The sequence below is a fragment of the Palaemon carinicauda genome, chromosome 11 (assembly GCF_036898095.1).
Source record: "Palaemon carinicauda isolate YSFRI2023 chromosome 11, ASM3689809v2, whole genome shotgun sequence".
NCBI classification, from domain to species: domain Eukaryota; kingdom Metazoa; phylum Arthropoda; class Malacostraca; order Decapoda; family Palaemonidae; genus Palaemon; species Palaemon carinicauda.
The window spans coordinates 73,404,782-73,420,505 of NC_090735.1; the positions used below are offsets into that span (position 1 = coordinate 73,404,782).

The 15,724-nt window shown below is 34.4% G+C and overlaps 1 protein-coding gene across 1 annotated transcript in view; it reads right to left on the reverse strand.

Annotated features, from left to right (window-relative positions):
- LOC137649323 (mucin-2-like) overlaps positions 1 to 15,489 on the reverse strand; it is a 64,566-nt gene extending 49,077 nt beyond the window's left edge. Inside the window, exons 1-8 of the mRNA XM_068382305.1 lie at positions 15,465 to 15,489; positions 14,610 to 14,841; positions 8,338 to 8,800; positions 7,193 to 7,325; positions 6,403 to 6,662; positions 5,351 to 5,495; positions 4,701 to 4,926; positions 2,318 to 2,605 (exon numbers count right to left, since the gene is read on the reverse strand). Coding sequence (XP_068238406.1) covers positions 2,318 to 2,605; positions 4,701 to 4,926; positions 5,351 to 5,495; positions 6,403 to 6,662; positions 7,193 to 7,325; positions 8,338 to 8,800; positions 14,610 to 14,841; positions 15,465 to 15,489 — 1,772 coding nt within the window. The remainder of the gene's footprint in view (positions 1 to 2,317; positions 2,606 to 4,700; positions 4,927 to 5,350; positions 5,496 to 6,402; positions 6,663 to 7,192; positions 7,326 to 8,337; positions 8,801 to 14,609; positions 14,842 to 15,464) is intronic.
- Between the last annotated feature and the right edge of the window lie 235 nt (positions 15,490 to 15,724).

Here is a 15,724-nt window from a genome sequence, read left to right on the forward strand (position 1 = left end):
CAATCACGACTAGCAAATATAAACAAAACTGTACTTACTTTTTAAATAAATAAACACCTCCACGTTGGTAATAATAATGAAGTAAATCCAGAGTTCACACAACTGCCTTAAGCTGCAGTCAAATCAAAAAAGCATTCGCTCCGAAACATTCACCACTGTCGTAACGTAACTAAAAACATAAACAAACAATCTCATTTGTACCAACAGTCTTTCTCACCACCAACCTCTCTCTCTCTCTCTCTCTCTCTCTCTCTCTCTCTCTCTCTCTCTCTCTCTCTCTCTCTCTCTCTCTCTCTCTCACAGGATTTGGCAAAAATCAAAAATTAATCCTCCACAACTTTTCTGTAAAATATTTCCCAAGTCATTCAGATTCCAGATGTGGAATCTAATCTCTGTCTTGAGATGGTAAGCCACTTGGCCTTATTCATATCTTTTTTTATTTTGCGTTCCTTTTTCGGTGAGCTTTGCTGTCTCATCTCCTGTATTCATGTCCAAGAACGGTTAGCATTGACATTTAAACTAAAATTTTAAATACATACAGCAAAATCTTTGCTGCGTTGCTATTTCAATCTTTATTGGAAGAGGTTCAATTTGCATGATAATTACCGGGACGCTATGGGAAAATTGGAGATAGTTATCACACAGTATTTTGCTTGAATACTGATCCAGTAATAAGCGATTAAAAAAGAAAAAAAAATAGCTGTAATTAGCGAGTCGTTTTCTTTTGATTGTTCGGAGGATTTGCTAAAATGGATCCTTATACTAACATTTGCCGACTCGAAGTTATATTAGTTAGTTATTGTAAATCATTAAGTTCTATAGTCCTCCAATATCACAAGTTTTCCAGTTAATATGCTCATTACGAAAGTGCTCTGGATAATTTGACCGTTTGCTTTAAAATCAACCAAGATATTTTCGTTAACCGAGATAATTATAAAAGAATGTGATAGAAATAGTATAAAAAATCTGAGTGGAATAAAGTGCTGAATATGCCTTGATTATGAATTCAGGGGATGAATATCTTAACTCGGCTTCACACGAATCACGAATGGTTTCATGTTGAATGGTCAAGTGAAGGGGTTTCATGCTGCCGCTCAGGAGACGTTTCTTTACTAGAGGGATAGTGAATAAATAGGAACTAAAATTGACGATCAAAGACGAGCACTTGCTTTGAAAGCCATTCATTTTAAAAATACCGAGGATGTTTAATAGAGAAATGAATAAAAGGAACACAAATAGGAAATTTATCGTGGCGACGTAAGTCTATTTAAATCAAGATTATAAGAACGTTGTGCATGAAATTGATAAGTTCGCTTCAATTTCAAGCAAGGTAATTTTTATAAGATAAAGCTGCTAATTATTATATAATCATTGATAACTTACAGGCATGGTATTAGTATAGAGAATCATGCTGTGCTTATGCCATCTGCACTCTTATTATGTTTGGCAAATTAGAGAATACATTTTCGGAAAATTAGTATAACCTACTATCATGAAAATTATGTCGTTCTAAGAATACGATTTTTTTTATCATCTATCAATAAAGAATATTTTTTCAAAGGTTTTGCTAGAATGTAAAAGACTATTATTATTATTATTATTATTATTATTATTATTATTATTATTATTATTATTATTATTATTATTATTATTATTATTATTATTATTATTATTATTCGTCTCATTTACGGCAATAAAACTTTATTTTCCCCTCAATTAACTAAACTCTTATTTCATTCAAAGGGCTAAGCCGTCATCAGTATTTATTGTATCCATTACTGATTATCTAATATGCACAGTTAATACTTAATTTTCGTCACTAATCAATTTTCCAACAACAGCTACTTTAATCTACTGCTACTGATAATGATACAGCAAATCAACTAATAATGAACTAGGTTATCAATATTTCCTTGAACATTAGTGGTTTGGTTCAGTTTTTGGTAATGATACAATATTTTACAAGATGTATCAGGAACCTTCATTTAATCTCTCTCTCCATAACCACTAGAATACAAATTACTTCCTTATTTCCTCAGTGTCGGACTACCCGGTGAAGGGGTAATCTCCTTCCCCTCCCAGACTCTTCCATTGAAAGTGTTTACTAGGCTCCTTCTAAGAAAAAAATAGTACAAAACATGACTGTTGAATCTAAGAGTACACTTCAACCTTCTCCGTAAATTTGACAGAGTACAGGTGCAGTATAGTACAGCTTTGCTGATCATAGTGATACAAAAACCTTTTCCACACGTTAAGGTATCCCCACACAGAAAGGGTAAACTGTACTATAAATGCAGTTACTAATAACGCAGCATACTTATCAAATCGATGGATCCATGGAGTATCCTTCTGGAAAGCCCAGGCATAGAACGATGGGTACAGAACCTCTCCTACGTAGTAGAGATCCCTCCCTCGCCACCCAGCGATCTCATAGGCCATATAATTCGTTCCCTCTAGGATGACACCTTTCTTTTCCAAAACTTCTTCCTCGATTTCTTCGTAGGATGGAGCCAGAGTTAATTTCTGTCCTAAGAGGCTCAAAACTGGGTCCACGGAAGTAGCTAGATAATTCGGCAGCGGGGCACCATAATCTAACATGAAGAGTCTGGATAATTTAAGCTCTAATTAGTTCGGACAGGGTTCTGCAAACATACATACTTAACTACAGCTTTCAACTAGTGGAAGTATCTGTTTGTGCTAGTGAAAAGAGGGACCAAATTTTTTTTATTGATATATTGTTACTAATAATATTTTCCGTGAAATGGGCTGATTTACAAGGACATTTCTTTAGCAAGTAATAATTATATAAAAAAAATATTGCAATGTTACCAATTTAAGTGCAATTTGTGATTATGGACAGTATTTACAAAATGTGGTGCTAGTATAGCTTGCAGCATACCAAAACTTTCTGTTCTTACCAAGTTACAAGCTTATGTAGCTTGTATCTGATCCACTAATTACAGACTAGCAAGTATGAACGGCTATTAAATTACTCAATTAGTTGACTCAGGTTTGAACGATCTAAATCCATTACTAGTTAGAATTTAAGTATATTTACCTATAATCTATATCACATCCCACAAATATTCTTTGCTAGCTTCGCTCATGAAAAAACTTTATGTCAATGCTTCTCTGTTCTGGTAAGCGGTACAGGGGTGTGCTGTGTACACCATCCGTGTGAGTCACTATTAAAGTTTTATGATTACCTGTAATCTCTATCACGTCCCTCAATTTTATCTGACTTGAAATTTAGTTGGATACAAGCAACGTTTACATATGATGGTAGGATGCATATATACTCTTTAAAAGCATTATGATAAGGATTTTAATAATTTTCATAATGATGATAGTTTTGATAAAGATTTTGATAACAATAATATTTGGATATGGTAGGACGTAAGCTATACTAGGACCGATAATATATTGATGGAGGTTATCAGTCTCCTCTCATCATCAATTTAGTACAGAAGTTAAATACAAACTATCATGAAAGGACTGACAATTTGGTTTGTAATTTCTTTTGAAAGATTTTTCTTGCTTTTGAAGAGAATTTCAAAGGCATATTGTTTTGCTGTTATGTGAAAGCATTTCGCTATCTTTAATTGCTGTTTTATGTCATTTGTGTAATGTTAAGGATAAATAGCGCCTTTACTGACGATGAAAATTGAGCGGTGACTGGACCTGAGACATTGTTAAGTTCTTGTTATGAAGATTCTCCGTTGGGATATTGGTAGAATATCAAGTTTCCAGTAAATAGCTGGTTTACTGGTGATAAGTTGGTAGATTTATATTGGTTACTGACATGGTGGTGGCACATTTTTCTTATAGTTAATTTAGTCGACCTGACTTGTACATCAATGAAAATGTATAATTTTCAAGGAAATTGCTACCTTATTTGCTTGAGGCTACACTCGGGCTTGCTATTCTGTCTTGTTTCTCTTCCTCTTGTTTTTATAACTTTTTATAGTTTATATATGAAAGATCATATTGTTGCTCATCTTAAGATATTTTATTTAGATTGGTCATTGATTCTCTTGCAGTTTATATATTTCCTCATTTCCTTTCCTCACTGGGCTATTTTTCCTTGTTGGAGCCCTTGGGCAAATAGCATCCTGCTTTTCCAACTATGGTTATAGCTTAGCTTGTAATAATAATAATGATAATGATAATAATAAAAATAATAATAATAATAATAATAATAATAATAATAATAGTAATAATAATGATAATAATGTTATCAACTGACATAGTGTACTGATATTTGATATGCAAGTTATTTTCTGAGTTAAATGATACTAGCAAATCAAATTCTAAGAAAATAACTACCTCATTTTGATAGGCAGGTGCTTCATTGACTGACATAATGATTAATTTTCTTGCATAAAGGTTGGTAGGTTTGTGAACAGAAAATTTCCATGTTGAACAGGTTGATAAAAAGGTTCTCTCTATAGTTTATATATGAAAGATCTATTCTAATGTTTTTACTGCTCTTGAAATATTTTAGATCGATTGTTCATTACTTCTCTTGTAGTTTAATTGCTTCTTTATTCCTTTCCTCACTGGGTTATTTTTCCCTGTTGAAGTCCTTTGGTTTATAGCATCCTGCTTTTCCAACTAAGGATGTAGCTTAGCCTGTAGTAGTAGTAGTAGTAGTAGTAGTAATAGTAGTAATATATTTGCAAAGAAAGTGCTGAGCTTACTTGTGATTCGATTTAGCCAGTTCCTCCAACGTCCGGATTCTTTGCGGTTCATCTGGAATAGTGATGTAAGCGATGAGATTACCGAAGTACGAACTTGAAAGTACTAGGGTGCATAGCCACCAAAATCCTAAGACCATGCGAAGGACACTAGACTTGGGCTCTCCAGGCACTGACTGCCGCAGAAGTCCACGCCCCAGCCATAGGAACAGCCATACTAAGTCTTTAGCTTTGGGGAGAGAAATATTGGGTCATTAGTGAATTTAGGTCATTATATAAATAAATTAGTTTTAACACCCGTAGGTTATCAAAAGCTTCGGTGTAATTATCTATCATAGAATTAAGCCTATTAGTCAAATAGTCATTAATGATTTAATATACTCATTATGATTGAACAATGATATTCATCAAAAACTCGAAAGCTATGCGTATTTTGTAATTTTGCATTATTAAGTATCCTAACGGATTCTTTTTTATTAAAACACACACACACCTATATATATATATATATATATATATATATATATATATATATATATATATATATATATATATATATATATATATATATATATATATATATATAGAGAGAGAGAGAGAGAGAGAGAGAGAGAGAGAGAGAGAGAGAGAGAGAGAGAGAGAAATGAACTTACCACTATTATCATACAGGTAAAATTGAGTCTTTTGAAAGGTCAGGAAAATGAAGGTTACCAAGACCAGCGAGAGGACGACAGCGAACCACACCCAGTTGCTGAAGGGGTAAACGACTCCTAGATAGCGAGGCGGCGGAGGGGGAAGCTTTTCATAAAAAAAAAAAAAAGAAAAAAAAATAATAATTTTAGGGTGAATACAGTTCATTGGAACAGGCATATATTTTTTTTCATTGTTTGACAAATCGATTTTCTTTATGGGGAAGTTGTTGTTTATTTTGGTTTGGAATACAATAATAAGAAGCCAATTTCATGATTTACAAAATATTATGATTTAGTGTTACCTAGCCAAGAGTTGAGACCTAGTCCAAGGTAAGCTAAGGAAACAGCAGGTTAAGGCAGGTCGCAGCCGATAGGTTAGTAGGTAAATGTACGGCTCCAAGGTTAGGTTCGGTGGGGGAACCTTGAGTTAAGTGGTGTCTTTGATAGTTTAAAAGTGTAGCTTTTCAGTCATAATATTTGAAATTTTACACCTGGTCTGTTCCAACGAATTACAAAGGTTCCTTGGTTTATTTTTTTTTTTTTAATTTACTCTCATACGTATTATCACAAATAGGCTATATATTTGTTCAATATCATGATTGTAATTATTATAAGTTTAATTCGGTGGGCTAACTTTATAGTTATGACGTTTGCCAGTTATTTATTTAGTGTTTATCATGTGAAGATTTGTTATGTAACTCAATAAACGAAAGTAATTTTACAAAAAGTCGAATATTCTCATTTTAGGAAATTTAAGAAATTTATCAATGCTTTCTTCAATATATCATTTGAAAACGTGAATGTTTAAAACGGAGACAGCTTCGGAGAAAAATATATGTAGGTTAATATTTTCTAGAAAAAATTATTTCCAATACACAAGTCGATCTGAAAAATTATAATTCTATAAACATTCAATATATAACACTCTTGCATGAAGTCATTTTAATAAATCACAAGAATTTTATTAATTCAACTGTCAAAAAGGTGAATAAAAACAACAAAAATTAAATTACCATAAGCACAGCGCTGTAAGAGTCATAAAATATTGGGACTGTGAAATCCATGGCTAAATATCGCTCATGAAGAACGGCGAAGGAATTTGCAACAATGTCCTTTTCTTTCCTCACTAACTGTCCAGCCATTCCTACCCAAGAGCCGTTGATGAGGTCGCCCCACATGCCATCTGGTGGCAGATCTTGCACACTATAGCTGAAGTTCAGTTTCAACTTGATCTCCTCCAGTAGGTTAATGGCTAGTCCTATGACTGATGTGTCTGTAATAACAACACGATGATGATAACACTTTTTTCATATTTCCCCTGGTAACACGCTACTTATCATTCATCTCAATGGCTTTAGAAATTATAAGACTTCATAGTTTCAGCAATACTTAGTGATATCATTATTAATATTGCTAGGTAGGCTACAACCCGAGTTGGGAAAGCAGAATGATATAGTGTAAGCCCATGGGCCCCAACTCTTAAAAAAAAGCCCACTGGGGAAAGGGAATAAGGAAAAATATAAACTATAATAAATGTAATGAATAAAGAATATGGAATATTTTAGTATCAACAAGATTAAATAGATTTATCATATATAAACAATGATGAGAGACTTATGTCACCATATTCAACATGAAAACATTCGCTGCAAGTTTTAACTTCTGAAGTCGCTTGATCTATGCTCATCTTTACCCTTGAGAACTTTACCCTAATCTCTCTCTCTCTCTCTCTCTCTCTCTCTCTCTCTCTCTCTCTCTCTCTCTCTCACACACACACACACATACGCAAACACAGACACTTACTGTCCCCATCAGCGTAGAACAAAATTGGGAAGTCGTCGACCCAACTGGCCAAATGCAATTCAAGTCCAGCAAAATTTGGAAATCTTTCTGGGAAGATTTGATTTCTTGTCAGGGGACGGGCAGATTCAACTGTCTAGTTGTAATCAAAAGCATCTAATGAGCATTCATAGAACAGTGTTGCTATAGAAAGTCTTTTCCAGACTACATAAAGGTTATTCAGAGAATTGATTCTTTGAATATCAATAAAAGAGACTTTATAATCTTAACTGTCTTTTGACGTAACTATATAAATGCAGTCCAAATTGCGATTAAAATACAGGATATGCAAAACTTAATTGCGTTGTTTGAAGTTAGTTTGAAACTATCATAATATAAACATTCTTTTACAATATAGAACTTCAACAGAGAGTTAGTCCAGCTTATAGGCTGAGTCTTACATATTTTGGAAATTGTTGACTGAAAGGGAAATAGGACTTGAAAGTGTAGAATAATCTTCCTTGCTTATCAACGGAGCCTTCTAAGAGGGATACTTTTTCCACATTCGAAGCCAGCACAAGGAGTGATCTGTTTTTCAGAAACAAAGAGCGTGTATATAACTAAATGCTTATTAAAACACAACCCGCTTGCAACAAATTTACTCTTTGCCTTGAAAATAATATACACTCGGTGGAAATAAGTAAATGCATCTATCTTAGTTAGGATTCAACCCTTTGGTTTTGGGTTGATGCGTTGCTGGTGTTGACTTTTATCTTGACCAATATCTTGATTAGTTGCTCTAATCATCACAACTCTAATAGGTAAAGCAGGATTCTGTAACTTATGCCCAAGTATTACAACAAGAAAAATATCCAAATGAGTAAATGGAATAAGGAAACAGTACGTGTGTGTCACCGTCCAGCAATAGCACTCCACCCAAAACGTTTGTGTAAATTATTTTTTAGGTAAAGAAAATTGCAATTAATGTTTTTTTTAACATTATAAAATTTTTTAACATTTTATAAGCTATCATGTACAAATAGGATTCTGTTTTTAAAGAATATATAGTATTCAAGAATTTACTTTTATAAAAATCCAATATCATGATATTTTACGGCATATTACTATATCACAAAAGGAAATTAGCTAATTGGAAAATTGTCTATTACTTGATTCCCAATGTATTTGGAGTAATTTTTATAAACATCACACTTGTAATTGTCATACCTCGCCTGTACTTCGACGTTAAGATTAACGAAAAGCATTGACCCTCTGACCCACGAACTACCACGGCCTGTTAAGAAGTTCTCCGGGGTTCTCATATCTTCAAAGACGATAATTACTAAACCTGCATGACGATTGTGTTCACGGCCGAAGATCAGGGAAGAATTACTTTCCAAATAATGGGTCATTAACCCTATTTGGGAAGGTCGTGTGACACGACTGGATGTCAATCCGAGCAGGAATTTCAAGGCTGTTGGCGAGTTGTCGTGAAGGATAACGTTGTTGTAGATTCCTTCAAAGAATCTATCTAAGATCAATAGGACATGGTTGATTGGTGGATCCAATTCATCTCTGACTGTAAAAGGTGAAAGCAGAGAAGGAAAAGTTAATCGTGTACCCAGGTCATCTCTGCCAGTAAAACACGAGAACAGAAAAGGAAAAGTTAATCGTGGATAATGGTCAAGTATAACTGTAAAACATGAGGGCAGAGAAGAAAAACTTAAACGTGGATAAAGGTCATCTCTAACTGTAAAACATGAGAGCCGTGACGGAAAAGTTAATTATGGATCCTGGTCATCTCTGACTATAAATTATGAAAGAAGAGAAGGAAAGGTCAATCGTGGATCTAGGTCATTTCTAACTATATAACCCAAAAACAGAGAAGGAAAATTAATCGTGGATCCAGGTCATATCTGAAAGTAAAACACGAGAGGAGTGAATGAAAATTGGATCTTGGATTCGGGTCATCTCTAACTGTAAAAAATGAAAGCAGAGAAGGAAAATTTAATCGTGAACCCAGATAATTTCTAACTGTAAAACATAGAAGCAGAGAGGGAAAAGTTAATCATGGATCCACGTCATCTCTGACGGTAAATCATCAGACTACAGCGGAAAAAGTTGATCGTGGATCTGAGTTTAAAATATAAAAGTAAAAAAGGGATAGATATTCGTGGATCTATATAATCTCTAACTGTAAAACATGAGAGCAGAGAATGAAAAGCTAATCATAGATCAAGGTAATCTCTGAATGTGAAACAAAAAAGCAGAGAAAGAAAAGTCAATCGTTAATCCAGGTGATCTTTGAAGGTCATCTCTGACTGTGATAATACCAGTGCAGGAAAATTTATTCGAGGATCCTGGTCATCTCTGACAGTAAAAATGCAAGCAGAGAAGGGAAAATTATTCGTGGATCCAGGTCATCTCTGACTATAAAACATGAGAGCAGAGAAGAGAAAGTTGTTCGTGGATGTATGTTATCTCTGACTGTAAAATAAGAAAGTAGTGAAGGAAAAGTTGATCGAGGATCCAGATCATCTCTATCTGCGGAACATAAGGACAGAGAAGGAAAAGTTAATTATGGATCCAGGTCATCTTAAACTGTGAAACATTAGAGCAGAAAAGGAAAAGTTAATTATGGATCCAGGTCATCTTAAACTGTGAAACATTAGAGCAGAAAAGGAAAAGTTAATTGTGTATCCAGGTCATATCTGATTGTGAAACATGAAAGTAGAGAAGGAATTGTGAAACATAAAAGCAGAGAAGGAAGAATTAATCGTGATCCAAGTTATGTCCGACTGTAAAACATGAGCAGCGAAAGAAAAGTTAACAATGGATCTAGGAAATCTTTGACTGTTTAACATGAAAGCAGAGAAGGGAAGTTTATCATAAGTCCAGTTCATCTCAGACTTTTAATCATGAAAGTAGAAAAGGAAAAGTTAATCGTAGATCCAGGTCATCTCTGACTTTAAAACATGAAATCAGAGAAGGAAAAATTAATTGTTGCTATAAAACATTTATGCAGAGAATGAAAAGTTAACCATCGGTTTCTGTTATCTATGACTGTAAAACATGAAAGCAAAAAAGGGAAAGTTGATCGTGGACACAGGTTATGTCTGACTGCTTAAGATGGAAGCAGAAAAGGAAATGTTAATCCTGGATCCAGTTCCTCTCTGACTGTTTAACATGAGAGCAGAGAGGGAAGAGTTAATCATAGAAACAGGTTATCCCTGACTGTAAATCATGAGAGTAGAGAAGGAAAAATTAATCGTGGATCCAGGTCATCTATGACTGTAAAATATGAGGGCAGAGAACTAAGAATTAATCATGTCATCTCTGACTGTAAAATTTGGAAGCAGTGAAGGAAGAGTTAATCGTGGATCAAGGTTATCTCTGGGTAAACACCATGAAAGCAGAGATTCAAAGGTTAACTGTCGATTCCTGTTAACATGAAAACAAAGAAGAAAAAATTTAATCGTGGATCCAGGTTATGTCCGACTATAAAACGTGAGAGCAGTGAATGAAAAGTTAATAGTGGATCCAGATCATCACTGACTTTTTAATATGAAAGAAGAGAAGGCAAAGTTAACCATGGATCCAGTTCATCTCTGACTTTAAATCATGAGAGTAGAGAAGGAAAAGTTAATCATAGATCCAGGTCATCCGTGACTGTAAAACATGAGAAAAGAGAGGAAAAAGTTAACCGTGGATCCATATAATCTAAGACTATAACACATGAAAGCAGAGAAGGAAAGGTGATTCATAGATCCAGGTCATCTCTGCCAGTAAATCATGAAAACTGAGAAGGAAAAGTTAATCGTGGATCCATATCATCCATGACTATAAAAAATTAAAGCAGATAAAGAAAAAATACAGTTCATCTCTGAATGTAAATCGTTAAAAGAAACCAGGAAAATTCAATCGTCGACCCAGTTAATCTTCTATTATAAAACATGAAAGTAGAAAAGGAAAATTTAATCGTGGATCCAGGTCATCTCTGACTTTGAAGCATGAAAACAGAGAATGAATAGTTAATCGGAGATCAAAGTCAGCTCTAACTATAAAACATAAAAAAAAGAGAACGAAAAGGTTATCATTGATCCAGGTAATCTCTGATTGTTTAACATGAAAGCAGAGAAGGGAAAGTTACCTATCGATTGAAGTTATCTATTACTGTGAAACACGCGAGCAGAGAATTAAAAGTTAATCATGGAAACAGAGAAGGAAAAGTTAATAATGGGTCCAGTTCATCTCAGATTGTAAATCATGAAAGTAGAGAAGCAAAAGTTAATCTTGGTCCCGGTCATCTATGACTGTTTAACATGAAAGCAGAGAAGAATAAATTGATCATGTATCCAGGACATCTCTGATTGTAAATCATGAGAGTAGAAAAGGAAAAGTTAATTGCTGATCCAGGTCATCTCTGACTGCAAAAAATGACAGAAGAGATGGATAAGTTAATTGTGGATTCAGGTAATTTATGACTGAAAACATGAGAGCAATGAAAGAAAAGTTAATTTTGAATGCATTTCATCTCTGACTGTAAATCATTAAAGCCGAGAGGGATAAAATATTTGTGAACAGGTTAATATCTAATTTTAAAACATGAAAGTAGAGAAGGATATTTTGATTATGGATCCAGGTCATCACTGACTGTAATACATGAGAGAAGAGAGAGAAAAATTAATCGTGGATCCAGGTCATCTATGACTATAAAACACGAAGAAGTGAACTAAAAGTGTATATTGAGTCCAGGTCATCTCTGACTTTTTAACATGATAGCAGAGAAGGAAAAGTTAATCGTGGATCAAGGTTATTTCTGGCTTTAACACATGAAAGCACAGTATAAAAAGTTAAAATTTAATCATAGATCCAAGTCATCTATGACTCTAAAACATGAGAGCAGAGAATGAAAAGTTGATATGGATCTAGTTTATCTCTGTAAATTATGAGACTAGAGAAGGAAAAATTAATCGTATATCCAGGTCATCTATGACTGTAAAACATGAGAGAAGTGAAGGAAAACTTAATCGTGGATCCAGGCCATCTCTGACTGTTTAACATGAAAGCACAGATGGAAAAGTTAATCATGGATCCGAGTTATCTTTGACTGCAAAGCGGGAGAGAAAATAATTATAATTAATTGTGGATCCAGGTCATCTATGACTGTAAAACATGAGAGAAGTGAAGGAAAACTTAATCGTGGATCCAGGCCATCTCTGACTGTTTAACATGAAAGCACAGATGGAAAAGTTAATCATGGATCCGAGTTATCTCTGACTGCAAAGCGGGAGAGAAAATAATTATAATTAATTGTGGATCCAGGTCATCTATGACTGTAAAATATTAGAGAAGAGAAAGAAAAGTGAAATGTGGATCCCTTTAATTTTAATCACTGACTATAAATCATTGAAGCAGAGGAGAAAAATTTAATCGTAGACCCAGGTTTTATCTGATTATAAAACGTGAACCCAGAGGAGGAAAAGCTAATCGTAGATCTAGTTCATCTCTGACTGTAAAGCATGAAAACAGAGAAGGGAAAGTTATTCATTGATCCAAGTCATCTCTTATTGTAAAACAGAAGAGCATATTAGGAAAAATTAATAGTGGATCCAGTTAATCGTGTATCCAGTTTATGTCTGACTGTAAATCATGAAAACAGAGACGGAAAAGTTAGTCACTGATCCAGGTTATATGTGACTGTAAATCATGAAAACAGAGAAGGAAAAGTTAGTCACTGATTCAGGTTATATGTGACTGAAATCATGAAAACAGAGAAGGAAAAGTGATTCGTGGATCCAATTCGTATCTGACTGTAAATCATGAAAGCAGAGAAGGAAATGTTAGTCATGGATCCAGTTTTATCTATGACTATAAATAACGAGAGTAGAGAAGGAAAACTTAATCATGGATCTAGGTCTTCTGTAACTTTAAATCATGACAACAGAGAATGAAAAGTTAATCGTGAATCCAGGTCATCTTTGACTGTTTAACATGAAATCAGAAAACGAAAAGTTAGTCATGGATCCAGGTCATCTCTGATTGTAAATCTTGAGAATAGAGAAGGAAAAGTTATTAGTGGATCCAGGTCATCTCTGACTGTTTAACATGAAAGCAGAGAAAAAAAAGTTTGCCATGGATCCAGGCCATTTCTGATTGTAAATCATGAGAGTAGAGAAGGAAAAGTTAATTATGGATCTAGGTCATCTCCAACTGTAAATTATGAGAATAGAGAAGGAAAATTTAATAGAGGATCCAGGTCATCACCTACTATAAATCATGAGAATAGAGAAGGAAAATTTAATAGAGGATCCAGGTCCTCTCTGACTGTTTAACATGAAAGCAGAGAAGGAAAAGTTAATCATGGATCCATGTCATTTCTGATTGTAAATCATGGGAATAGAGAAAGAAAAGTTAATCATGGATCCAGGTCATCTCCGACTGTAAATCATGAGAATAGAGAAGGAAAAGTTAATGGAGGATCCAGGCCATCTTTGATGTTTAACATGAAAGCAGAAAAGGAAACGGTAGTCATAGATCCAGGCCATCTCTGATTATAAATCATGAGAATAGAGAAGGAAAAGTTAACAGAGGATCCAGGTCATCTCTGACTATTTAACATTAAAGCAGAGAACGAAAAGTTAATCATGGATCCATGACATCTCTGATTGTAAGTCATGAAAGTAGAGAAGGAAATGTTAATCATGGATCCAGGTCATCTCCGACTGTAAATCATGAAAATAGAGAAGGAAAAGTTAATAGAGGATTCAGGCCATCTTTGATGTTTAACATAAAAGCATAAAAGGAAAAGTTAGTCATGGATCCAGGCCATCTCTAATTATAAATCATGAGAATAGAGAAGAAAAGTTAATAGTGAATCCAGGTCATCTCTGACTGTTTAACATGAAAACAGAGAAGGAAAAATTAATCATGGATCCATGTCATCTCTGATTGTAAATCATGAAAGTAGAGAAGGAAAACTTAATCATGGATCCCGGTCATCTCCGATTGTAAGTCATGAAAATAAAGAATGAAAAGTTAATAGAGGATCCAGGCCATCTTTGACTGTTTAACATGAAAGCAGAAAAGGGAAAGTCAGTCATGGATCCAGGCCATCCTTGATCATAAATCATGAGAATAGAGAAGGAAATTTTAATAGAGAATCCAGGTCATCTCTGACTGTTTAACATGAAAACAGAGATGGAAAAGTTAATCATAGGTCCAGGTCATCTCTGATTTTAAATCATGCGAATAGAGAAGGAAAAGTTGATAGTGGATCAAGATCATCTCTGACTGCAAAACATGAGAGAAGAGAAGGATAATTTAATCGTGGATCCATGTCATCTATGACTGTAACACATGAGAGCAGATAAAGAAACGTTAATTGTATTTCTAGTTCCTCTGTGACTGTAAATAATTAAAGCAGGGACCCAGTTCATACCTGATTATAAAACATGAAAGTAGAAAAGGGTAGTTTAATCGTGGATCCAGGTCATCTCTGACTGTCAAACAGGAGAGCAGAGAATGAAAATTTAATCCGGAATCCAGATCATCTCTGACCGTAAAGCATAAAAGCAGAGAAGTAAAATTTAATCGTGGATCCAGGTCATCTTTGACTGTCAAACAGGAGAGCAGAGAAAGAAAAGTTAATCGGGTATCCAGTTCATCTCTGACTGTAAAGCAAGAAAGCAGAGAAGGAAAAGTTATTAAAGTATTTAAGTAATCTCTGACTGTAAAACATGAGCGAAGAGAAGGAAAAGTTAATCATGGATCCATGTTATGTATAACTTTATATCATGAAGACAGGGAAGGAAAAGTTATTCGTGGATCCAGGTCGTATCTGACTGTAAATCATAAAAAAAGAAGAAAAGGTTGTGGAGAATGTTGTTTTTTGTGACAACGGTAATATTTATTTTTTCTTGTCAAATTGATTTTCGTTATTAAGAAAATGTTTTTAATTATGATCTTAAATACAATGCTATCATCCTACTTCCCAGATTTAATCAATATTCCAATTTATTGTTATCTTGACAGGAGCGAACGCGGTTGGGAAGCAAGCAACGGGTAAAGACTTCGTTTTACGGTAAGCTAAGAATAATATTGTCTTAGGGGTTACAGCCAGTAGTTAAGGATTTGGCTCTGAGGTTAGGTTATGAGTGAAACCTTAAGTTGTTTGATGTTCTCGTGTTTGTTTCTATTTCAAAATGTGGGTTTTTCACGAATTACAAAGACTCCGAAAGTTAAAAATAAAAAATAAAAAACATGCCAATCATTCTCTCAGCGCAATATCACTTACCTTTTATTTGTACAAAGTCGAACATTATAGATGCATTTGCGTTCAATGAAAGGGCCATTAGTAATAACAAGGTGTTTAGGTTTCTCTGCATCATAATGATGAAACGAAAGAATGTAAAAGAACAGACGGAACTCTAACATTAAAGCCGCGGTCCAGAAAAGACTGTCGGAGATCCATGCCTCTGTCGACGATGTCAGACCGCTCTGTGACAGTGAAGCCATTTTAGATTCTTTTTCCTCTCTGTTTTCGGATTTGTTTCG